The sequence below is a fragment of the Urocitellus parryii genome, chromosome 10, assembly GCF_045843805.1.
Source record: "Urocitellus parryii isolate mUroPar1 chromosome 10, mUroPar1.hap1, whole genome shotgun sequence".
In the NCBI taxonomy this organism is placed as follows: domain Eukaryota; kingdom Metazoa; phylum Chordata; class Mammalia; order Rodentia; family Sciuridae; genus Urocitellus; species Urocitellus parryii.
The window spans coordinates 28,467,225-28,491,771 of record NC_135540.1 but is presented as its reverse complement, the minus strand read 5'-3'; the positions used below and the strand labels follow the sequence as shown (position 1 = coordinate 28,491,771).

General features: G+C 37.2%; 1 protein-coding gene across 1 annotated transcript; it reads left to right on the top strand.

Moving 5' to 3' along the window:
* The first annotated feature begins 10,205 nt into the window (after nucleotides 1-10,205).
* Nucleotides 10,206-18,667, top strand: Fgg (fibrinogen gamma chain). Its single transcript, XM_026384709.2, has 10 exons — nucleotides 10,206-10,314; nucleotides 10,414-10,458; nucleotides 10,640-10,823; nucleotides 10,934-11,027; nucleotides 12,693-12,823; nucleotides 13,441-13,574; nucleotides 14,407-14,591; nucleotides 16,022-16,299; nucleotides 17,730-17,899; nucleotides 18,451-18,667. Exons 1-10 carry the CDS (start codon nucleotides 10,237-10,239, stop codon nucleotides 18,463-18,465), a joined length of 1,314 nt encoding a protein of 437 aa, XP_026240494.1. The 5' UTR covers nucleotides 10,206-10,236; the 3' UTR covers nucleotides 18,466-18,667.
* The last annotated feature ends 5,880 nt before the right edge of the window (nucleotides 18,668-24,547 follow it).

The window sequence follows — 24,547 nt, the reverse complement described above, 5'->3', positions numbered from 1 at the left end:
CTCTCTTGTGATCAAACCCAGGGCCTTGCACATGCAGGTAAGCAATCTACCACTGAGCTATGTCCCCAGCTTGACTCATATTTTGTAACAAAAATAAGAGAGTAATCTAAGGAATATTTGTTTTCAGATGGGATATAATTTCTCATTTTTTTAGTGTACAGGTTGCAGAATCACATTGGTCATGCAGTCACGTGTATAGACACAACAATAATAATGCCTATTTCATTCCAGTATCCTTCCTTTCCCCCCATCCCTTTCCCTCCCCTCCCATCACTTCTCCCTACCCAATCTAAGGTGATTCTATTTTTTTCCTCACATCTTCATACATGTATTCTGTATAACAATGAGGGTCTCCTTCCATCTTCCATGCAATTCCCCTTCTCCCTCCCTTTCCCTCCCACCTCTCTTCCCTATCTAGAGATAATCTTCTTCCCACACTCTTCCTCACCACCCCATTTTGAGTCACCCCCCTTATATCAGAGAAGACATTCGGCATTTGATTTTTTGGGGGGATTGGCAAACTTCACTTAGCATAATCTGCTCTAATGCCATCCATTTCCCTACAAATGGCATGATCTTGTTATTTTTTAGTGCTGAGTAATATTCCATTGTGTATAAATGCCACATTTTTTAATCGATTCATCCATGGAAGGGCATCTAGGTTGGCTCCACAGTCTAGCTATTGTGAATTGTGCTGCTATAAACATTGATGTGGCTGTGTCCCTGTAGTATGCTGTTTTTAGGTCCTTTGGGTATAGACTGAGAAGAGGGATAGCTGGGTCAAATGGTGGTTCCATTCCAAACTTTCCAAGGAATCTCCATATTGCTTTCCAAGTTGGCTGCACCAATTTGCAGTACCACCAGCAATGTATGAGTGTACCCTTTTCCCTGCATCCTCGCCAGCACTTGTTGTTGTTTGACTTCATAATGGCTGCCATTCTTACTGGAGTGAGATGGTATCTTAGCATAGTTTTAATTTGCATTTCTCTGACTGCTAGAGATGGTGAGCATTTTTTTGTGTATTTGTTGATTGATTGTACATCCTCTTCTGAGAAGTCTCTGTTCAGGTCCTTGGCCCATTTGTTGATTGGGTTATTTGTTTTTTTTGGTGCTTAACTTTTTGAGTTCTTTGTATACCCTAGAGATTAGTGCTCTATCTGATGTGTGAGGGGTAAAAGTTTGTTCCCAGGATATAGGCTCCCTATTCACCTCACATATTATTTCTCTTGCTGAGAAAAAAACTTTTTTGTTTGAATTCGTCCCATTTGTTGATTCTTGGTTTTAATTCTTGGTGCTATAGGTGTCTGATTAAGGAAATTGGGGTCTAACCCACATGATGGAAATGAGGGCTAAGGAACATTTTAAGAAATAGTGATGTCAAAGAAACTCTAATATAAAATGAATATAAAAATAAAATATTATCCTTAGATCATTACATTGCTTTATAAAACCACTTTTAAATTAGTCAGCTACTTTGTATTTGATCCCATAATTCTCTCCCAAAGCTGTTTCCTAAGTCTATCTTTGGATGCTATGTTTGATTTCTGGTTATTACTAAAGTTTACATTTCAGTTTGGTGGAAGTCATACTTTAGGCAGATCAGTCATTCAGACCTTACCTTGTATGTTTATCCTGTCCCATGGTGGATGGGTGGGAAGTAGAGAGGGATTCCTGAACTGATAAAGGGGCCCTTTAACAAGTAGGGAGTGGTAGGGAGGGGTGCTGGTGCAGACGCTGGCCCAGCCACAGTTAGGCCCATTCCCACTTGCAAACTCCAGGTGAGCAAGCAGTGGAGTGGGACTGTGAACCAATAACCTGCAGCAGCGCTCCATCATGGCCCACATGCCAACTTGGGCACAGCTGAGGGAACCAGGCTAAAGCATGGGCACAAGACAGACACCTGGAAAAGGACAGGTGAAGTCACTTGGCTTTCTTTATGATCCACTCTAGCCATAGTCCTGTGTGTTACATCTTAGATTAGTACAAATGTTTAGCAGAGCTCCAAAATACAGTGCTATAAACTCCCCTATTACCCCCATCTTCTAGAATTTTCATTTACCTTTGTTAAATGTTTGGCCAAGCTCCACTTGTTCCAGGAAGGCAGCAGAACTTCAGAGGCCTCTGTGTGGCCTTCTCTCCTTATACTTTCATAGAGTAAATCAGGAGAAACAATGACCAAAATTTTTCTTAGTGTTGTGGCTTTCTGGGACTTAATTGGCTTATTTTATGGATATCATTCAAACTTGGCTGTTTTTAAAATGTTGCATAGTTTTGCTTTTGCTTTGTAAAGATTAAATACATGTGACGTCCCCTCTTGATGCCAATCAAGTGACTACCTGCCACCAATTTTGTAACTGCCCCTGCTGTGATATCTGATTGCCTTGCTACCTCTGTGGACAGATTGTACCAGGAAGAATAATTTCCAGACAGACATAATTTGTTTAGAAATTTATAAACTTGACTACTCTTAGAAATAGCTAAATGTTTATGTTTCTGTCTCAATTTCACTTTAACATTTTATTTTGTTTCAGTAATACTTAGAAGTTAGTTATAATTTAGTAAAATACATTTCACTCCTTCAGCAAGCATTTACTGAGTGTACTGTTTTAAGTGTTTTAGATAACAGCAAATAAAAAAATCCTTCCTGGACTGGGGAATCATTTGGTTGGTAGAGGGCTTGCATGAGGTCCTGGGTTCAATTCCCAGCAACCCCCTCTCCACCAAATCCTTCTTCTTTTCATGGAGTTTACATAAAATTTATTTTAATTAATGTATAATTACAAGATTATATTAATTTAAAATTTCATGAGCTTGTGACACCACAATCCAGTTTAGAAGATAAGGTGAACACACAAACACACACACACACACACACACACACACACACACACACACACACTTTCCTCTGAAAAGCTTAAATACAAAAACAAGGTTGAGAAGTTTATATTTATTGCTCAGGACATAGGGAGTCTTGGAGGTGTGTTTTGTTTGTGCTGGAAATTGAAGCCAGGGACTTGTACATGCTGAGCAAGTGCTTTACCACCAACCTACACCCCAATCTCCTTGGAGATTTTGATGGACCTTCACAGTATTTTCTGGCTAATTTTCACAAGGTCCCTCTTTTAGTATATTTTTTTCTCACTCTGTCACTTACCTAGAATGTTCACATCTCTGATAACCCCAAATATGTGTGTGTGTGGTAGGGGTGGAGTGTGTGGGGGGATGGGGGGTGTTTTGGATTGCCTACCTCCAGATACAAAGTGGCCTGCAGGTGGCAGTGGTGAGCAGCACATGCCGCAAACCCAGCAAATCAGTGCTTCCCTGACCACCCTACCTGAAATAGCACCTGCTCCAGTCTCTCACTCCCTTACTCCCTTTTTTCTTCATAACTATTTCGCCAATTGACATTATATAGTATTGGGATTATTGCCTCTTTCTTTCCACTAAAATGTGAACTTGGGTCTTTGTTCATTGTATTGAACAAGGCCTGACAACTAGTCCATATTCAATAAATAAATAAATAAATAAATAAATTTCCTAAGCAATAATTATATATAAATACATATTTATATATAGATCATATTTAATAAATATGTATTTCATATTCAGTAAATATATATAAATATACTTTGAGCATCCAGCAGAGGAACACTATGTAGGATGATATACAGCTACCTGGCAACCAAATTTTGGGGTACATATTTGATTAAGTTTTATTTTATCAGGATAATTTTATGTAATTTCTGGTGAGAGCTAAAGGTTCCTTACCATATCAAAAGGTTATAAAGAGAGGTGTGATGAAGGAGACTTTCAATGCCCATAATGAGATAAAATAGTGTTAAATGACATACTAATGGGGAAATTAACCTAATGAAACATAGTAGGTGAGATCCACAGGAAGTGCTGATATGCTGATATCTGACCTCTAGGGATGCATGATTAAGCAATGGTTTTCCTGGATCTTACTAAACAGAATTCCCTCTGTGCTGTTTGTAAAAGATGAAACACAGTGTTCCTAATTCTGACTTGGTTTTTTTCAGCGATGAGCTTGTCCTTAGTCTGTCTGCAGTCAGGCTATCCTTCTGCAAACTTCAGCCACAGCAGTTATCAACCAAGTATGGTTAACACTCTAGTCTCTCTTGCAAAACACTGAGTAAATATTTGGGCTCTGGACCTATCTGTTTTTGCGAATCATATCTCTATTTACCCGAGTGGAGGTCACAGGGTCCCACCACTCAGGGTAAAGCATACACAGCATCTCAGTTTGAAGAAGGCTAAAATATGTCACTTTTCAAGGATGAAGCAAGATTCTTCAAGATGCCAATAAAAAGTTGGCCTTTGTCCACAGCCCATTCTGTATGGATGTAACTTTGAAAGAACTATAGTGCAAATCACGTTAAGGTAATAAACTTAAAACATAAATCCAAACCTTATAAATGTTTTGTTGGTCCTCATTCAAGGTTGTAGGGTAAAGCAAATATGGACATTAAGTAAGAAAAGATGAATTGTTTTGTGGATGTGGTAAAATTTCCCACTCAACTTACCTGCTCTTCTTTAGGAATATCTACTTTCTTTTTATTTTTCTCTCTGAAAAGATAGTTCAAGACAAACTCATGAGACTTTTCCACAGTCCATTTTTTCTGTAGGCCTGTACCTTTCCTCAGAGGCCTACATGATTCTTTTCTTTCTAGAGCACATTCTTGTGAATGTAATTTGGCCCTTTCAGCTACTCCCTTAGCCCTATAGAGGGAGTCCATCCTCCTGTGCTCCATGTGTTTTTTTTTTGGTCGTTGACTTATATAGTGAAACTAAAAGCACATTGTTCATAGACTCCAAACAAAACATCTTCAATTTCACTTTCCATGTGCTATTTTTGTACACACAGCAAATATTCTCACTGACAACTTTGTTGCCCTAGATGGGATATTTTTGCCATTAGGGTGGACTGGTTTTCAACATGCCAACAGATTGTTTTCTTTCTGTCTAGCTGAAGAAAAATCAATTCTAAGGCATAAAGCTATAAATTTAGGTTAGATCTATACATTATTTACTTATTAGCTAAATAAATGTTTTGTTGTCAGAATTGATTTGAGCTTTTTTGGACTACCCAAAATATGTGCCTTCCCTTAGTCTACTGAGAGAAGATAATGCTTGGAGTCCTACTCTATTTGAACCATGAGTTGGCATTGAAAACCACTTCCTCTAAAATTGAACTGAAAACACTAACTAATCATAAAGCAATAAAAATGTAGATTTGTGAAGGACTGTAAAAGATCATGGTGAACTTTAACTCACAGAAAGAGACAGACAATAGATAAATGTAAATACATGATCATGTAATCATACACACACACTCGCGCGCGCGCACACACACACACACACACACACACCTTTTTAAAATCTATAAATGCTCCTAAAACCTATCCCATCAGTGAATACTTCGATTCTTATAATACCCTGTATCTCTGTACCAATTTAAATTAAGTGCTTCATGATTGAAGCTGAGCTGAAGGCTCAGGTGTTGGGTCACATGATCTGGGGCCCCTTGGGATTAATTTTCTGTTCTGGCACAGTGACCTTGCCTATGTCATATAGCCTCTGTATGACTCTCTTTTCTCCTTCATAGGATCATATTTACCTCAAAGCTCATTGTAAGGAGTAAATGAATGGATGCACAAAACACAAAGAACTAAATTGCAGCATGACACATCTAGCATGAAGAATACGCTCCAAATCAGTGACTCTATCAGTCCTGAAGGTCTATATCATTTATCACTGGGTAAACGAGTCATCTTCACAGATGAACTTACTCTCCATAATCAAATTCAAATTCAGCAAATATTCTGGATCAGAGGTAAGCAAAACAGGCAAGGGACTCAGAGAGGGAATTATCAATTTACGGGAAGACCATTAGTAGTAGATGTATCTTCAGATCAGTACACAGTTGGATGATAGGGAATTTCAAAAATTATTACTTTGATAAATAAACCCACTGACTTGTGAAACAAATCAAATTACTGTGTTGGCTTAAATAATACGTATGCTATTTTCTCAGGAAACAAACCTACAAGTGGAGTAAATTGGATTTAAGAAATATTCTTCTTTCCTGGAATTCATTAATCATTTATCAAAGAAAAAATTGGTTCAAACATGGAGGAGAATAACTAGTTAAAATTTAATAAACCTAAGTGATACTAGACAATGCAGAACCAAAGTAGGTCACTAAGTCACTCCTGGCCACTTTTTTTTCTCAAAAATCATCTTGTTTAGTATTATTCTAATTTAGAACTTGAGATTGTGGTTTTAAAAATAAATCTATTTCCTAAAATTCTGACCATGCACCTCAAATTCCAATCCAAGTCAGTAAAAAGGAAAGAATGCAAGTATTCCAAATCTAAAATGATATAAGAATTTTTATTTCCTCTCCCTATCAACCTTTGGCATATTATATACATTGATGCTTCTAAAGAAATTGTATGAAGTCAAGAAGTTCAAAACCCAATATGTGGCTGAATGAATCATAACCTCAGATTCAATACATCAATACTTTTGTTCTTCAGTAAGAAGATCCATAATGACAACATGCTCTGTCTGAACAAACTTTGCTTAAACACTGTTACTGATAAAAGTATGACTTCTCTTAAAGCACACAATCTAATTGTATCATCATTTGATCTGTGTTTGGTGGAGTGAATGTTTAAGTAATTTCCATCTAAATTAGACAATCAAGTTTTCCTTTTCTAGGTGGTGTCATAGATTATAGTTAGTTGCCACAAATGATTTATTAAAAAGAACATCTACAACTTGAACAACTCATTTCCCATGAAACAAATATACCAATAATGATCAGTCTTACAATGGTATGAAATGAAATTACTATTTATAAAAATTTTATATCTAAACCATTCAGTAATTGATAAACCTTATAAACATTCACCTAATATTCTTTGTGAAACAGACAATGCATTCAGTGTATTTATCCCATTGAAATCTGGGAACAGTCCAAGTAAGTAAATAATAGCACTATTTTTAAATTCTAATTTGATATATATGACAGCAGAATGCATTCCAATTCATATTACACATATAGAGCACAATTTTTCATATCTCTGGTTGTATACAAAGTATATTCACACCAATTCATGTCTTTATACATGTACTTAGGGTATCAATGTCCATCTCATTCCACTGTCTTTCCTACCTCATGCCCCCCTTTACTCCCCTCTTACCCCTAAAAGCACTATTTCTATTCTACCAACATGGACTATAAAACCAAGAGAGGTTTAGTAACTTGTACTGTGTGGCACAGCTAGTAAGGTGTGGAGATGAGATTCAAAGCCCGGCAGGTGGACTCCAGAACCCTTACCAACTAATGTCTATACTCTCCAATTGGATTATATTCTCCTTAAAATCAAAGGCAAAAAACTAAGTCACCTTTTATATTCAAATCAAAAAATAATCAGAGGAATTGTGTGGGGTTCAGCTCAGTGTAGAGTATGTGCCTAGCATGCACACACTAAGCCCTGGGTTCAATCATCAGCACCCATCATCATCATCATCATGTAATCACTAGCACAGAAAACAAATCATTGTGAGTGATTAATCATTGCAGATTTTCATTACAAATTTAGAGTAGATAATATGTGCCTATGTTCAAAATTCTAAAGATACTAAGTATACAGAGAAATGAAGAATTTCTCCCAACCTTGTCCATCATCATCTCACCCCATACCTTTCCATAGAGATAAACACTGGCAAAAATTGACCTGCACTCTTGAAAAGTCCAACGGAAGTGCTCACATGCATGTTGATACATTCCATTGTCTTTAAAAATCACAAATGGTAGAATGCTTTTTCCTTTTTCCTAACAATATGTTGGATATTGCTCCATGTGACTAAATTAGAGTTTCCTCATTCACTTAAAAGATGGTTTCATATTCATTCATATGGATAGTCAATCATTTCTTTAATCATTACCTTTGTTGCTTATTTTTGTGGCTTAGGAGTTCTGAGAGGTATTAGAAATTTAAACTTCAAAGGATGACTTTCAGCCCAATTGAAGTCATCAGATAAATATTAAATATTTTTATATGAGTTGCTGTGGCCATAAAAATGAGTTTAAATCTAGTGAAATCAATATGACATGTATGTGTATAACACAAAGTCACTACCAATGCTATGAAAGAGGTAGAGCTTGCTCCCAAGGTTTTGGCACGGGTTAGGTGGGGAGGGGAGAATCATAAAACAAATTTTAAGGACATGTACAATTGTGACAGCCAGAGAGCTAGGGGTCTTTCTGAAGCCCAAACGGGCAGAAGGAGCTACATTGAAAAATGAAAATCTTGATCACAGATAGGACCATATGGTGCACAATAAGGAGATATTATGTGATTCAATTTGGTTAGACTAGAAGGTATAGGAAATACGATCCAGAGAGAAAAAACAGCAAGGATAGGAGGAAACATTTATGATATTTACATTCACTATGATGGGAAGTAGGGAGTCACTGAAAGCTTTTGAGCAGATGAATGTCATCATTGGAGCTACATTATAGGAAGATTAGCAAATGGTTGGAGCCGGGTGTGATGGCACATGCCTATAATGCCACAGCTGGGGAGGCTGAGGCACGAGGATCTCGAGTTCAAAGCCAGCTTCAGCAAGTGTGAGCCGCTAAGCAACTCATTGAGAAGGGCTGGGAATGTGACTCAGTGCTTGAAGGCCCCTGAGTTCAATCCCTGGTACCAAAAAACAAAACAACAACAAAAAAAAAACCAAAATAAAACAAAACAAAACAAAACAAAAAACACCAAATGGTTTGGAGGAATGACTGGACTGAAGGAAGGGAGATCAGTTAGCAGACTTTTAATTGGTTACGTGATATGATGATGTGATTGCATTAACTGAATAGTAAGAGGGAAATATTAAGGAACAAAGGTAAATCTGATTTTGGTAGATACACTTTATTTTGATAATTATTGATTAGCTATAGAATGTGAACATTTATCTGTTTTCAAATCAAAACATAAGCATTCCTTTGTAAAGACTTAGATTTGAACATTAAAATGTTAGTATTTCTTTCATGCCAAACATATTTCTCCCACTTTTATGGGTCATCAAAATTTAGCCAGACAATGGTGAAGCATGCCTATAACTCCAGTAACTCAGGAGGAACAAGGCCAGCCTCAGCAACTTATTTCTCAAAATAAAAAATAAAAAGGGCTGTGAATGTGGCTCAGTGGTTAAGCACCTCTGTGTTCAATCCCTGGAATAATAATAATAATAATAATAATAACAACAACAACAACGATTGGTGTCAGAGGAGGGAATGAGGGATAACCCAAAATAGGGACATCAATAATAGCGATAATGCACGATTGTAAATTATCAATAGTTGATGGTGGATGTTGTTTCCCAATACACAAAGAAGCTCTAGCGACAGGGCAGAGATGATGGCCCTTTTCTAATATCTCATTTTGCCTCCTTTCCTTCAGCTTTGCTTCTAGTCAGGGAGAAGGATTTTCCTAGCCCCTGCCTCTGCATCCAGAGGTAACTAGATGGAACCTCAGGAAAAACAAACGGGCTCTTTGCTCATTTTCCCTTGGTGGCAGCCAGTTCTACCAGTCAAAGAGACAAGTCAGGCTCAAAAGCTCATTGAGAATGGAGGGCAGAAGGTCACAGCCAACCCAGAGGGACAAGAAGGCCCTTTCCAGGGTCATTCATTCCTGGGACTACTGAATTGGGTCATGGTGGGAGGCAAAGTCCTGCCACAGCCGCAGGTTAGAAAGGTCTGTGGGTCATTTAGGTTGTGGCGGCAGGCCCCATCTTAAGGACAGGCAGGGTTTGCTGGGGTGGACTTGGGATCTGTGTTTGCTCTCTCCTCTGCCTCCGGGAAGAGGTTGCAACATGCAGCTTCCCCGCCCTCCCCAAAACAGTGGCTAAAGCTTCACCTGCTCTGGGAGATTTTTGGGTCACAGGGAGACGTTTGAGCTGGGCCAAAAAAGGAGGAGCTTAAATCGGGGTGCAAAACCTGGGAACCTGCTGAGCACAGGTTGGGACCAGGAGGAGGAAAAAGAGATGGGAAAGAGGTGCCCACCCTTCCGGTAAGGAGACCCCGTGATCAGCTCCCTCCAGTAGCCGTCGCGGCCAGCCCTGGACCGTATATAAAGGCACAGGGGCAGCCCAGGAGTTCACAGCGCTGACAGCACAGGGCTTGAAGCGCCAGGTGCCCCACGCATCATGGGTTTGTCCCTGCAACCCCGGGGTTTAATTCTGTACCTCTGCAGCCTTCTCCTGTTCTCTCCAGCATGCCTGGCAGTAAGTGTGCTGTTCATAAAACACCTTCTTTTAAACAGAAAGCCGAAACGTAAGAAAGCAAATGGTGACTAGTGACATTTCGTGCTTTTCTCCTTTTAGTATGTGGCTACCAGAGACAACTGCTGCATCTTAGACGAAAGATTTGTAAGTAGCCTTTATGTTTCTTGCGTTCTGTTGGAGAGGGGAGGACAACAGAAGCAATTCTTCCACAAATACCGTTGAATGTTTTTAAAATATCGTTGACCTATTACTTTTTTTTTTTATGGATAGGTTTTAAGTGTTGCTCTTGTCCAAATGTCTGGTCACTTGCTGCTTCTGTTTGCAGGGTAGTTATTGTCCAACTACCTGTGGCATCGCGGATTTCCTGTCTACTTACCAAAGCAATGTAGACAAGGACCTGCAGAGTTTGGAAGACATCTTACATCAAGTTGAAAACAGAACAACAGAAGCCAAAGAACTCATCAAAGCCATCCAGATCAGCTATAATCCAGATCAGCCAAAAAAGCCAAGTGAGAAACTAAGGACTGGGGGCCAACTGAGAAAATCGTTCAAGAAGTTCTTTGGTTGTTGTTTTAGTTGTTTGGTTTGTTTATTTTCTGGTTTTGGTCTCCTCTAACAGATATGATAGAGACTGCCACCCAGAATTCCAAGAAGATGGTAGAAGAGATTATGAAATACGAAGCATTGATTCTAACACATGACTCTAGTATCCGGTAAGCATTTTGGCTTTCCTTTGCTCTCCAAGACAGATTTAGTTTTGATTACTATAACATGTTTCAGTGAAAGTCTTTTTAATGTGTTTTTTTTTTTCATTTAAAATGTCCAGTTGACATTATGTCTGTCTTTGACCCAATGAGGTGGGAGGTTTTTTTTTTTCACAATATAAATTGTACTGAATTATAATTGCATTTATTTATGGCATTGAGGATCAAACTCAGAGCTTCCTGCATGCTAGGTAAGCAACCAAGCACTGAGCTACATCCCCAGCCCCAGTAATTGCTTCCTAATAATATCATTGGAGAAAGGTGTTCTAAATATTTTTAAATGTTTAAAATCTAAATGTCCCTCACCTCCCACTGGTCTTACAATGTAAAAATCATACACATGGGCATTTGGGTGTTGAAAGTAAAATTCTCTTTATAAAAATGTCAACAAGTCAGTGGTAAGAAATTATCAAGCAGAGTCATAAGAAGGATCATGACTACTAAGGTAAATTATATTGGAGGTGAGTCAGAAAAGAAATATCTTAAGAGACTTAAACAAACATTGTAAAGCTATGTGTTGATCGTGGCACAGTGAACCTATAGTTATGTATTTTCCTCCTATCATGTGGAAATAAAATACCTTTTCCTGACTTCCTAGAGTCACATAAACTTTCTAACCACGGAATCTCAGAAAAAGTTGTAGTTTCTTCATCATTTAAAAAAAAAATTGATCTCAAAACTGTGAGAAACTGAGTGTATGGGAAGAAGTGGCCCAGGAGAGATTTGCCTCTTTTTGATATCAGAAGTCTGTTGTTGTGTTTATTTCACCAATATAATTTACATTATGACTGCCCATCATTGAAGTTAAGGAGACCATTGTGCAGAAATTGTCTAAGAGTAGAGAAAGAGGGTGGTCAAATAGTTTTCCTTCCCTTCTGTTCTTCAAAGTTAGAAACAGAAGTTTATGCACAGTAGATAGTTTTCTATCATTTCTGAATATTTATAAGCAACCTTGTAAGAAACTGCAAAAGCAGGGTTTTTACTTCCCCCAAGCTTTTTCCAGACCTGTGTAACTAGAAACACTAAGAAAGATAGGAAGTGTCTAGTTGTTTATTTTATGTATGGTAATACCTAAGATACCTTTTGCAAGTAACTTAGAGATGGAACCCATTAATAGGTCCTTGGTAGATCACCAAGTTTAAATGGATGACGCTTCAACAACACATGGGAATTACTGAGCCGAACTGTCCCTGCTTCCAAATGGCCAGGAGGTGTCTCCCTTAACCAGGCCCATCTCACTTTGGCTGTTACCTGCTCTCCTTTAAGCATAAACTGAAAATCAGAATGACCACTTAGTGATGACCTTGGTATATTGACATGGACTTTGTTATTTGTGTTCAGAGTTGAGACTTTATGTCTGTTTCTGGATAAAAAGATTCTGGCAAAAAAAAATTGTATTCCTGTTTTAATTATTTAGGGAGGGGGGTGTGGAGTTGATTTCCTTGCCCCCCCAAAGCTTAGCATTTTAATTTATTTCAATTTATTAACATAATTTTGCAAATTTCCCCAAAAGGGAAGTCTTAAGAAAATAAGATAGTAGTTCTAAGAGAAAATACAAAGTTACTCCAATGAAAGGAATGCTTATCTTTTATTATCTCGTTGTTTAATTTGTAGATTTTTGCAGGAAATATATAATTCAAATAATCAGAAGATCCTTAACCTGAAACAGAAGGTAGCCCAGCTTGAAGCCACGTGCCAGGAGCCTTGCAAAGACACAGTACAAATCTATGATACAACTGGGAAAGGTAAATGAGAGGTTTATATAGGGATCATGTTCATCAAAGCAAATAGACAAAGTAAAAGGGAATGTATAGGAATAATGTAGAAAGTGTCTAGCTTTCCCGCCACTCTTCCCTGCCTTCCTTTTTTTTTTTTCCTGGAAGTACTGGGAATTAAACCCAGGGGCACTTTACCACTGAGCCACATCTCCAACCCTTCTAGCTCCTTTTCTTTCCCTCTTTCTTTCTTTCCCTTTTTCCTCTTTTTTTCTTCCTTCATTTCTCCCTTTCTCTCTCTCTCTCTTTCTTTCTTTCAACAGGGTCTTGCTATGTTGCTGAGGCTAGTCTAGATCTGCAATCCTCCTGCCTCAGTCTCCTAAGTCTCTAGGATTATAGGCATGCTGCTCCTTGCCTAGTGAGTATCTAGCTCTTAAGTGTCTAAGGATTCCAATAGTATAGAGTATTCTTGAATAGCAAACAATAGTTTGAAAGGACTGATGATGTAAGAATGTACATAATGTAAATTATATTCCTCTTGGGAAATGAAGAGTTGAAAACAGGTTCATTTCATCTCATTTTTGAGGTTAGCACAGTCTTACCTGGATTTAAAACCACAATAAATGTTTCTTATTTTCCTTTTTCAGATTGTCAAGACATTGCCAATAAGGGAGCCAAAGAGAGTGGCCTTTATTTCATCAAGCCTCTGAAAGCGAAGCAGCAATTCTTGGTCTACTGTGAAATTGATGGCTCTGGAAATGGATGGACTGTGCTACAGAAGGTAGTTTTCCCTTTTCATCTGTGTTTAATAAATGTCCACATTGGTGCTGCCATATGGCAGATGCTTGTCAAAGTACCTTGTGAACATTAAATTACTTAACCCTCAGGAGGGAATGGAGGATGACAGGTAGAGTAACCTGCCCCAAATCACACAAGTAATAAGTAACAGAGTGAGGATTTGAATCCAGGCAGTGTGGTTTCAGTGTCTTGACTTTCACTCAATATGGCTGGTGTCACTGCTGCAGATTTATGATGGCACATAAGCAAAGTCCTTTGGTCACAAAAAAAATAGAAGAGATCTCTTTCATCAGATATATTAAGACCAAGGACCGCCATCACAAGAAGAAGAGCCGCCCCCCACCCCCAGAAGATACAGGTGGGCTACTCCAAGGCCTCTTGTGGCCTCTGCCAGTCACTGGGAGCCACTGAGGATCCTGGCTCCCTTGCCTTATTTACTTCCTGCCACTGTTAAACTACTTGTGCAGGGGGCACTCAGAGGGCTGCATTCCACCATCAGCACATGGAATCAATAATGTCTCGCTGGAGTTCTAAAGTCCTCCAGGGGTCTTAAAAAAAAATAACACCTACCACTAGTTCAGAATTCACCATGTACTGAGCACTCTTTAAAACGTTTTATTAATATCTATCATGAAATCCTCACAGCAACCCTAAAAAGCCCGATTTGATAGATAAGGAAACCAAGGCATCTTGCCCATGTCACTTCATTGCTAGTCAATAGACTTATAACTTCCATATTTTTGACAGGATGTTGTTGATATTTTCTTGACATGCACCAATATCTGTTCTCTCCCCTTGTGCCATTCTGTAATTAGAGACTGGATGGCAGTGTGGATTTCAAGAAAAACTGGATTCAGTATAAAGAAGGATTTGGCCATCTCTCTCCTACTGGCACCACTGAGTTTTGGCTGGGAAATGAGAAGATTCACTTGATAAGCACACAGTCTCAAATCCCGTATGCACTCAGAGTGCAATTGGAAGACTGGAGTGGCAAAACCAGGTACTATGCAGAAAGAACTTTAAGGATTTTTTTTTGTAGAGGTCGTCCAACATGTGCCCTTTCCAACTCTCAATAGATGGATAGCAAAAAACAGCCTGGCATATGTGAGGAACAGTTTGGTTCTTGGGCAGTCCAAAGAGGAAGGTTCTCTCTGTAATGGATCTGAATGTTTTGGTATAATTTACTTACCCTGGAAACATTCAGAGCAATAGCTAGTTGCTGAGATTTTAATAGGTACCAGAAAATGAGCACGATATTAAATCTAATTTAATCAAAATAACCATCCCCAAAGCAGGTATCATTATTAATCCCACTTTATCAACTAACATTGCTGGTAAATGGTAGGGGTGGGGTATGAATTCAGGAAGTTTGACTTCATGAGTCTCCTGAATGAAAGTGAATTCAGCCTCTTTAGATTTCCCATTTATTTAATAACCACTCATTCTGTCAGCTCCTTGGTTATCATAAAATAAAATCAGCTGGCTCCCTTGGTGATCTACAGCCCTCTCTAGACTTAGAGGTACCTGAGAATTTTGAGTTTGTAGACAATTCAAGTGAATAAAAACATTCAACCATCTTACTATGTTACATATTACATATTCTGTCTCTGAACACAAAGATTTGTTATTGTTTTTTTTTTAACTCTTCAGGTGGTATGAAAGTACTGTAGTCAGTAGACTTTTTCCTATAAGATCATCTCCCATTTTCCTAGTACTATAGATTAGGGAAGAAGGTAAAATATTTTCTGGAAATCTCTGTTCATTCCTGAGACTCATTATTCTCTCCATTCCATAGAATTTTATTTCTTTTAAAATTTTTCCCAGTGGAGAATCTCTCTCTCATTCCTATAGCTCATTTTGTGTGTGTGTGTGTGTGGACTACACAGGTACTGTTTAGTGTGTCTTTATGATGTCCTAGATAGCCCTCCTTCTTGCCTCTGCCCTACTGCCTTGGGAAAGAAGACTCTTTTTAGACCTCACCCCTCAGGTGGTATGAATGGGTAAGGGAACTAGCTGTATCTCCTTCATGAGCAATAACTCATGCTCACTCATCATCTGATCATCAGGGTGATCTACGATAGCATTGAATGCAAGGCTAAAAACTTAAATAGAAAGGGTAAATATGAAATTAGTCAAATTTTGGTTTTATTAGGAACCTATCTATAAGTGAAAAAAGCATTCAAATAGGTGAAGTGTTTACTTTTCACTGGGACTCCTTGAAGTCTTCTAGACCCTTCCTGAGCAGAGTTGATGAACTCTGAACTGGTTCACACATTTATTATCTCATGCCACATTTGTAGAAAACGCTTCTTGATGTTCCTATTTCAGTCTTAAGAAGCGAAGTGACGAAGCAGCTGCCTGAGGGAAACGGGACCCTCTGAACTTCCTGAGGAGGCTTAGGATGTGACGTCTCTATTTCCTTCTTCACAGCACTGCAGATTATGCCATGTTCAAGGTGGGACCTGAAGCTGACAAATACCGCCTGACCTATGCCTACTTCATTGGTGGAGATGCTGGGGATGCCTTCGATGGCTTTGATTTTGGTGATGATCCTAGTGACAAGTTTTTCACATCCCACAATGGCATGCAGTTTAGTACCTGGGACAATGACAATGATAAATTCGAAGGCAACTGTGCCGAACAGGATGGATCTGGTTGGTGGATGAACAAGTGTCATGCTGGCCACCTCAATGGAATTTATTACCAAGGTACGGCTTTCTTTCTTAGGTTCCGAGTGAGTGTAGAGTATGTACATTTTACAAAGTGTAATAAATAGATACAAAGTAAAGAGGAATAATTGTAAGGATAGTAGGTCTTTTATCATTTAGGTCTTTATTTGAAACCAGAATTGGAAAGTACCAAGACTGTGCATAAAATAGGACAACCACCTACTGCAAAATACCCAGTGGTTTGTCATCATACCTAAAACTATCACCATCAGACTTGGAACTCTGGGTTATAGTATCTCCTTTAGACATACCATATATGTGATCTGGATGGGCTAACATTACATATTTGTACTTATTAGCACATTAGCCTGGCTCAGCTTCCCGTGAGTTATATGTATCAGATACAACCAGTGAACAGTGGGTAAGTGTCTAAAGAAGTGGAATGAAGGAAAGGAAAGTACTATTAAGGGCAAGGGTTCATGAATGCATGAGAAAAGTCATGCTTAGGGTTTGTAGACACTTATTTTAGGATGGGGGAGGCTATGTTTTCTATAAGGGTGGAATGATTTGGACCACTGATTTGACTTACTGCCCAGGAGTTATGTCTGTGGAGGCCCTACAGATGGATCCTAAAGGATTCATTAACAAACATAGAATATGGCTACTCATCTCACCTGCTTATAAGCAGCCTTATCTCTAGTAGCCATTGTCCTACAGCCAACTTTAAATCTTCTCAAAGATTCTTTAAAGTAACTTGGTTTCTCCCAACATTTTTATTTTTATTTTTATTTTTACTTGGAGAAACCAATATATCTTTGCACCAGGAGAAACTATGTTTGGAAGAAACTCTCTAGGAAGGTGCTTCATCCAGATGACCCAGGGTAGCCATGTAGATAGACTTTAGTCCACTCCAGTATTAGACTCAGTCATCCCCTTACAAAATCATGAATTCTGGTACCTAGGAACAAGAAGGCAAATTAATCTAGTCCCTATAGAGATTATAATAAAGATTAAAATAACATTCCAGAACCATTTTCTAAAACCTCTTTTCAATGAACCAGTAGAATCGTGTTGTCCCATAACCACAGACTACCTGATCTGGAATCTTGGGGCTCCTGCATTCTAACCTGCCTGAGGAAAGACTGTCCATAATAGCTGAGTCCAGGATGGTGAAGCTTAGGGAAAGAGAGAAACCAAGTAGGGAACTTTGTTCTGGCTCTATTAGCAGTGAATAAATTTAGAGAATGGCTGTGACCATGAAGCATGCATCAGATAGACAGCATTGTCAAATATTAAATTTAATTATAAATTGAGATTTTAGGAATCTTTTAGAGACACTTTTCGTTCATAGATAACACTTGCAAACTTGATGAAACTGGCAATGCACATCATAGTAGACATTTCTTCTTAGACTGTCTGAGGGAAGCAAATGCAAGAGTAATGATTTGTGTGTCCACTACTCTTTTTAGGTGGCACTTACTCAAAAGCATCTACCCCTAATGGTTATGATAATGGAATTATTTGGGCCACTTGGAAAAGCCGCTGGTATTCCATGAAGAAAACCACCATGAAGATAATCCCATTCAATAGACTCTCCATTACAGATGGACAGCAACACCACCTGGGGGGTGCCAAACAGGTCAGGCCAGAACATGAAGTTGAAATAGAAGACAAATAAATCATTTTTCTCAGAGATGGTAGAGTGATAACTGTTAATTTCTATGGACTCACACAATATGTTTCAGACATATTCTGAAAGTCTTTTCCTATCTTCCTTTACTGTATTTTTAAATTTTAATTATTCTTAAAAGGATATTTGGGCTTCAATGAAAAAATAAAAATTCACATCAGACTGTATTCCCAAATTACTGAAATCAGAGTTTTTTTAAAAATTGCTTACTTGAGGAGATAACATTTGGACTTATTTCCTAAATATATAAAAATAAAACTATGGCTTTTTTTGCCTTGTTATGATTATTTGTCATTTTATTTTGTTACTTTTTTGGGTTTTATTATTTCATAAATATTTTTGTATGTACTAATAAAATAGGAGAAAATTTTAGAGTTTCAAATACCTGAGTATGTTTTCATGTATACTACCCCCCAAATCAGTCATATTTAATTCTTCTTTTTTAAACAGAGAATTGTATCTTTTTTAATATATTCTTTTGTTTTGTTATATATTCATAGGCCGGAGACGTTTAAAAGACCATTCAAAAGTGATTTGATTTTTTAAAGGACTTTATCTGAACAGAAAAATATACTATTTTTCCTATGGGACAATGGACTTTCAAAGCCTCACTTCATATTAAGAGTAAAAGGAACTCATGTTGAAAACTCCATTAACAGTTTTGTGCTGGTGGTAATTTATCTACATGCATTTCAATAAACATTTTGTTTCCTAAGACTAGACACATGGTATCTTTTATTGAACATTAAAAACCATCACTTTTCATCCACTTAGTCATTACAATTGGACAGTCATCAGTTTTTGCTGAGCTCACCTTTGATGCTAGACATTGTACCTGACTGGGGGAAATTACAGAGGAATTGAAGTCATGGCTTTTCTCTTCAGGGAATAGGAGACACTTGAAGTGCTGTAACCCAAAGTGAAAAAAAAATTGATATAAGAACACATCAGGTAATTCAGGTGCATGGGACCCAAAGAGCAGCTGGTGACAGAAATCTGCTGAGGGATTCTTCCAGCAGCAGTGTTGAACTTCAAATATCATCCACCCCACGTGTTCACTCAGAGAGGCCTACAGTTCAGAGCAAAGCACTGTGAGGAACCATCTGCTCAGTCTCTCACTGATGAACCAGGAGGGGAGGGGAGTGGAACCATCTCCTCATTCCAAATCAGAGATAATGAGACTTTAGCAGCTTGAATTCAGAAGCTGCTGACTTTCTGAGGAAGTTCGTAAATCTGTGTAACTTGACATTAGGTTGACTGCGTAAAGCACTAGACTGATTTTATGAAGGAAATATCTAATTGATCTGAAGTCCTGAGCTTTGGCTTTGAATTGTCTTCCTTCCCACAATTTCTTTCCTAATTCCCTCATTTTCTGGTTCTCACAAGTCCTGATTTTAAAATAATCTTAGAGGAAGTAAAAACAAAACAAAACAATAAATCAACTTCTAGGTATGCAAACAAATGCTGGTGACTCTTTGGGAAATCGGAACATTGATGGGGGGAAGGGGGGGATGGGAATGGGAAAGACAGTAGAATGAATTGAATACACTTTCCAATGTTCATATATGAATAGAGGACCAGCGTAACCTCCACTTCATGTACAACCACAAGAATGGAAAGTTAGATTGCATGTGTGTATGATATGTCAAAATACATCCTACTGTCATGTATAACTAAAAAGAACAATCAAATTAAAAATGAAATAAGAACTTAGATTCATTGTTTGCAGTATTCATTTGTCTATGCATACACAGTGTTCCTTCAACTCCCATTTATTGAGTACCTTCAATGTACTAGCTCCTGTGCTAGACATTACGGGTGTGGCACAAATGTGCTCGACATCTTCCTCTCTCTCAAGCCTATTCTTTTCCATCAGTTCTTATGTTCCAAAAAGACAGGGACATCCTCCAGGCTTCCTCATTCCCTCCTTCTTCATGTCCACTGATTGATCTAGTCTGTAAAGTCCTAAATATTTAGTAGAATCCTTTCCTTCTCTATAGTTCTTGCCTCTAGTCAACATACACATCTCATGCCAGAAGAATTGCAATAACCTGCTTCCTGTTCCTTCTTGCCGATTCCACCTGGTCATGCTCCACACTATTTCTAAAATCAGAATGCAGAGCCTATCTACACTTCGTGCAATTACAAAATCTTTTAGAGTATCAGTTTGATCATGAATAGAAATAGTTATATATTTCAAAGTTTTAGTGCAATAATATCACTCCTGTGATTTATCCTAAGAACAGTTAAAAACATTTTTTATTTGTTCTAATTAGTTACACATAACAACAAAATGCATTTTGACACATCATACATTAATGGAGTATAACTTCTCATTCTGGTTGTACATGATGTAGAGTTACACTGGTTGAGTAATCATATGTGCACATAGGGTAATAATGTTCAGTTCATTCCACTATCATTCCTTCTCCCATACCCCCTCCCCTCCCTTGGCTCCCTTCTGTCTAATCCAAAATACTTCCATTCTCTCCCCACCTCATTTTGAATTAGCACCACATATCACAGAAAATATTCAGCTTTGTTTTTTGGGTATTGGCTTATTTCTTTAGCATAATATTCTCCAATTCCATTCACTTACCAGCAAATGCCATAATTTCATTCTTCTTTAAGGCTGAGTAATATTTTATTGAGAATATATATATATATATATATATATATATATATATACACACACATATTTTTTTAAAGAAACCTGAGGATGTAACTCAGTGGAGAGGAGGTGCTTAATATGCACAAAGCCCAGGGTTCAATCCCAGAGCCCCAACCCTCACAAAGAAAAGAAAGAAGAAAAGAAAAAGAAACCAAAAAAGGAGAAAAAATAAGAAAATATTATATACAGCAATATAATAATATTTAATGACAATTGGAAATTTAGAAAATATTTAACAGTGGAAGAATGAACAAGCAAGACATTTTGTTAGTACAATGGAATAGACTACAATAACCACATAATAAGAATAATATCTCTATATCAACATGGAAACATTTACAAAATAATAAACAAACTTTTAAAGATGACAAAATAATTCTACAGTGACAATTATGTAAAAACTGTACATTTTGAATAAAATATAATCTTGACATATGCACATTATTTGTACATATTTGTTCTTCCCAATCTATTATATAAAATGTAATGAAATAATAAATAAATTTCCAACATTTCTGTTTTTTATAATCACCTGTCTGATGCTCCTTCTGATATATTAATTATAACAGTCTTTCAAAATCATTTTGAAGTACCCCATATTTGTGAGTGTCCAAAGTACATGTTTGCTCTACATATTGGATAATCTATCACTGATAGAAAGGGAACAGTAATTTTTTCTTTAGACATCCCCATATTGTTTGGATTATTATAATGAATATAAATTTTAATTTTGCAGTTAATTTTAAAACTCAGCAAGGTAGAGAAAAATAGATTAACTTCAAATTTATATTTAGATATCAATATACAATGGTGAGCATTGAAAGGCTATAATTTAAGGAAGAAAGCATGAGAAATACTTCCAGACTCAATTGGACCAGGTCTTCACAAATGAAGTAGGAATTGAAAGGCTTATCTTGATAAGGGAACTTTTAAAAATCTACTTTCAAGGGGGCTGGGATGGTGGCTCAGCAGTAGAGTGCTCATCTAGCACATTCGAGGACCTGGGTTCGATCCTCAGCACCACATAAAAATAAATAAACAAAATAAAGATATTGTGTCCAACTACTTCTAAAAAATAAACATTTTAAAAAATCTATTTTCAAGCGTAAAGAAGAGTTTGGGAGATTATAGATTCTTTTTCTTCACAATTTCTCAAATCTCAGAAAACTATTGCTCATCTCTCCTCTTGACTTTCTCAAGCATACAAAAACTTGAGTCACTGAAAAATAGAGAGACTAAATGCAAACCGGATGTACAAGGTCCAACACTTTCATAAACCTGCAGGGGGAAATTTCTGAAAGAAAAATTCTGATGCATAGACATTAAGTCATGCAGCAACAGGGCAAAGATTTTATATCAAAAGACAGAATCAATTGGCCAAGTATCAATTTTTTTAAAATATACCTCTGAAGTGCTGTAGCTTTTTCCAAATTTTGTTATGTTTAATAGTTATATTTTATAGATTATGTTTCAGATGAGTGGGTGGGTGAAAAATGAGTAGGGAATGAAGAAATGTAAAGTGTTCATGGCATATTTGAGATCTTTCCCAGATCCTACATTCTTTCACTATAAGATTGTTATAAACCAGACAAAGAATGTATGGTAGATATATTTGGTTTATTCCAATGGTAAGAGAGAATATTTAGCTGTGGGAAAATGTGTCTACCTGATAGTTTCTTATCAGTTTGATTTAGCTCAAAAAAGAGCCAAGGATAAAAGTTAAAGATAGTAAATGAATAGAGGAGCAACAATAAATTCTTGAAAGAGGCCATGCGTGAGAGAAAGACTATATTTCCTTTACCTCTTTGGGGTGTGCCAGGGAGGGACATACGCACACCCTCAGAAGCACCCTCCTAATACACAATTCTCATTAGTTCTGTGTTGAATTAGTCTCTTGATTGATTAATCCTAATCTATTTAAATTTCCTTCCTTTCCCCTTCTCCTCTGAATAATCAACGATTCTAACAGATTTGATATGCATTTCTTTATCTGTTGGCATTTTATTAATCATTGATATATGTGTGCATATTCTTAAACTATATAAATGTCATTGTGCTATATATAAATCAGTGTTATTCAGAATGCTGACCCCCAATTTTTTGTTAGTGCATTAAAAACAAAAATCAAGATTAGCATGTAGAAACTTTGTTCAATGTTATGTTTGTTCTGATTATGTCTATTGAAACTGTATCATTGTTTTTTGAACCAAATAACAAAAATTGCAGCCTGTGTTTTACATATTCTTGCTTTGCTAAATTTCACTTTTCTAGTAATTATTTTTACTGTGTTTTTGTAAAATAATAAGTCTGTGACTGAATAGAACTTTAATACAATGGTTCCTTTACCACAAATACTTTGAGAATACTGTTAACATCTTCATTGTATGTATTGCTTTGTGTGTATGTGTGTGTGTATATATGTGTGTATGTGTGTGTGTGTTTGTGTGTGGTGCTGGGTGTCAAACCTAGGGCCTCAACCATAGTAGGCAAGTACTGTGCCACTGAGTCACTCCCCGATCCCACTTATTTTTTTAAATGTGACAGCAGAATGCATTACAATTCATATTACACAGAGCACACTTTTTCATATCTCTGGTTGTACACAAAGTAGAGTCACACCACTAGTGTCTTCATACATTATCTCATTCCACCGTCTTTCCTACCCCCCCATCCCACTTATTACTTTTGTTATTCATCACTGTTTTTTTAAAGATCTATTTACAATTTGAGTGTTTTTTAATTTCCCTTTGTGTCCAGAGGTACTCAAGTGAATACTAATTGTTTCCAAAGCTTGTGAATTTTTAACTAGTTTAACTATTATCTAGATGCATTGCCTATGGTTAGAGAACAGAGTCTTGACAGTGATTCTTGGGAAGGAGAAGTTTTGCAACTCATTTGGGGACAAAGGATTATCAGAATTAATGTATCCCATAAAAGTTTATATAAACCATAATCATTCTCCAATAAGGATCTACCTACTGAAATTATATGAACATTTTATTTTTCTTTTGGAAGACAAAGTATAAACCAAAGACAGACAGATGGTTATTGGCTTTTAAGCATGAGCTTTGGCCCAAATGGTGCTGTAGCCTTTGGCCCATTCTAAGTATTAATTAAAGGTCTGACCATGAGAACCAGCAGAGCTTTGCTCTGTGGCAGGTTTGGAAGCTTCCTGGCAGGGCTGGATGGCACAAATTCAAGCTGCTGATCTTCTCAATTTCATTGGGAAATACCTGAACACAGAAAATGAAGATAAAGTTGAGATCATGGCATTTAATCAGGTCTACAACTGGGTCAAAAATATGCTTCTCAAATCCCAAATTCAGAGTTCATGGCCCTTGCTCCCATTTCCCAGGTCCTTACCCAGATTTCTTTGATTGGCAACTTGAAAAGCATGAAGTGACCCGAAGCACCTGAATTTTGCCCCTAAATCTGAATGTTGACTCTCCCTAAATAAACAGAGAGGGCAGATTCCACTCTGATAAAAGTGGCTTCTTTCAAATCCTCAGGGACAAATAGTTAAAGTGTGACTAAAAAAAACATGAGCCAACACTGAAGAGGCCTTGGCCTGGAAATGCATCCTTTATGATATGCTCTCTTCATATTGCAAAGCTACGCTAAGCTTCAAAATGAGGCAACCTATAAAAATGCTCCAGAGACAATAGGAAAGAAAATTGAGTTGATTTTAAAATGTATATATATATATTTTTTTTTCCACACAAGATATGAATCTGATGTTGCTTAAATTTGGAAATATAATTTTAAATTTTTAATATTTTTGCTTTTTAAAATAATCTTTTTATTTATAGAAAAGTCATAGAGATACTGTACAGAGTGCCCCATACCATCATCACCCAGTTTCCTTTAATGTTAACGTTTTATGTTACTAAGGGTTCATTTGTCAAAACTAAGAAGAAAATTCTGAT

Coding starts and splice junctions, on each gene's coding strand:
- Fgg (XM_026384709.2), top strand. CDS start 10,237: ATGGGTTTGTCCCTGCAACCCCGGGGTTTAATTCTGTACCTCTGCAGC. Junction 11,028..12,692: donor ACACATGACTCTAGTATCCG/GTAAGCATTTTG, acceptor TTTAATTTGTAG/ATTTTTGCAGGAAATATATA. Junction 16,300..17,729: donor CAATGGAATTTATTACCAAG/GTACGGCTTTCT, acceptor TACTCTTTTTAG/GTGGCACTTACTCAAAAGCA.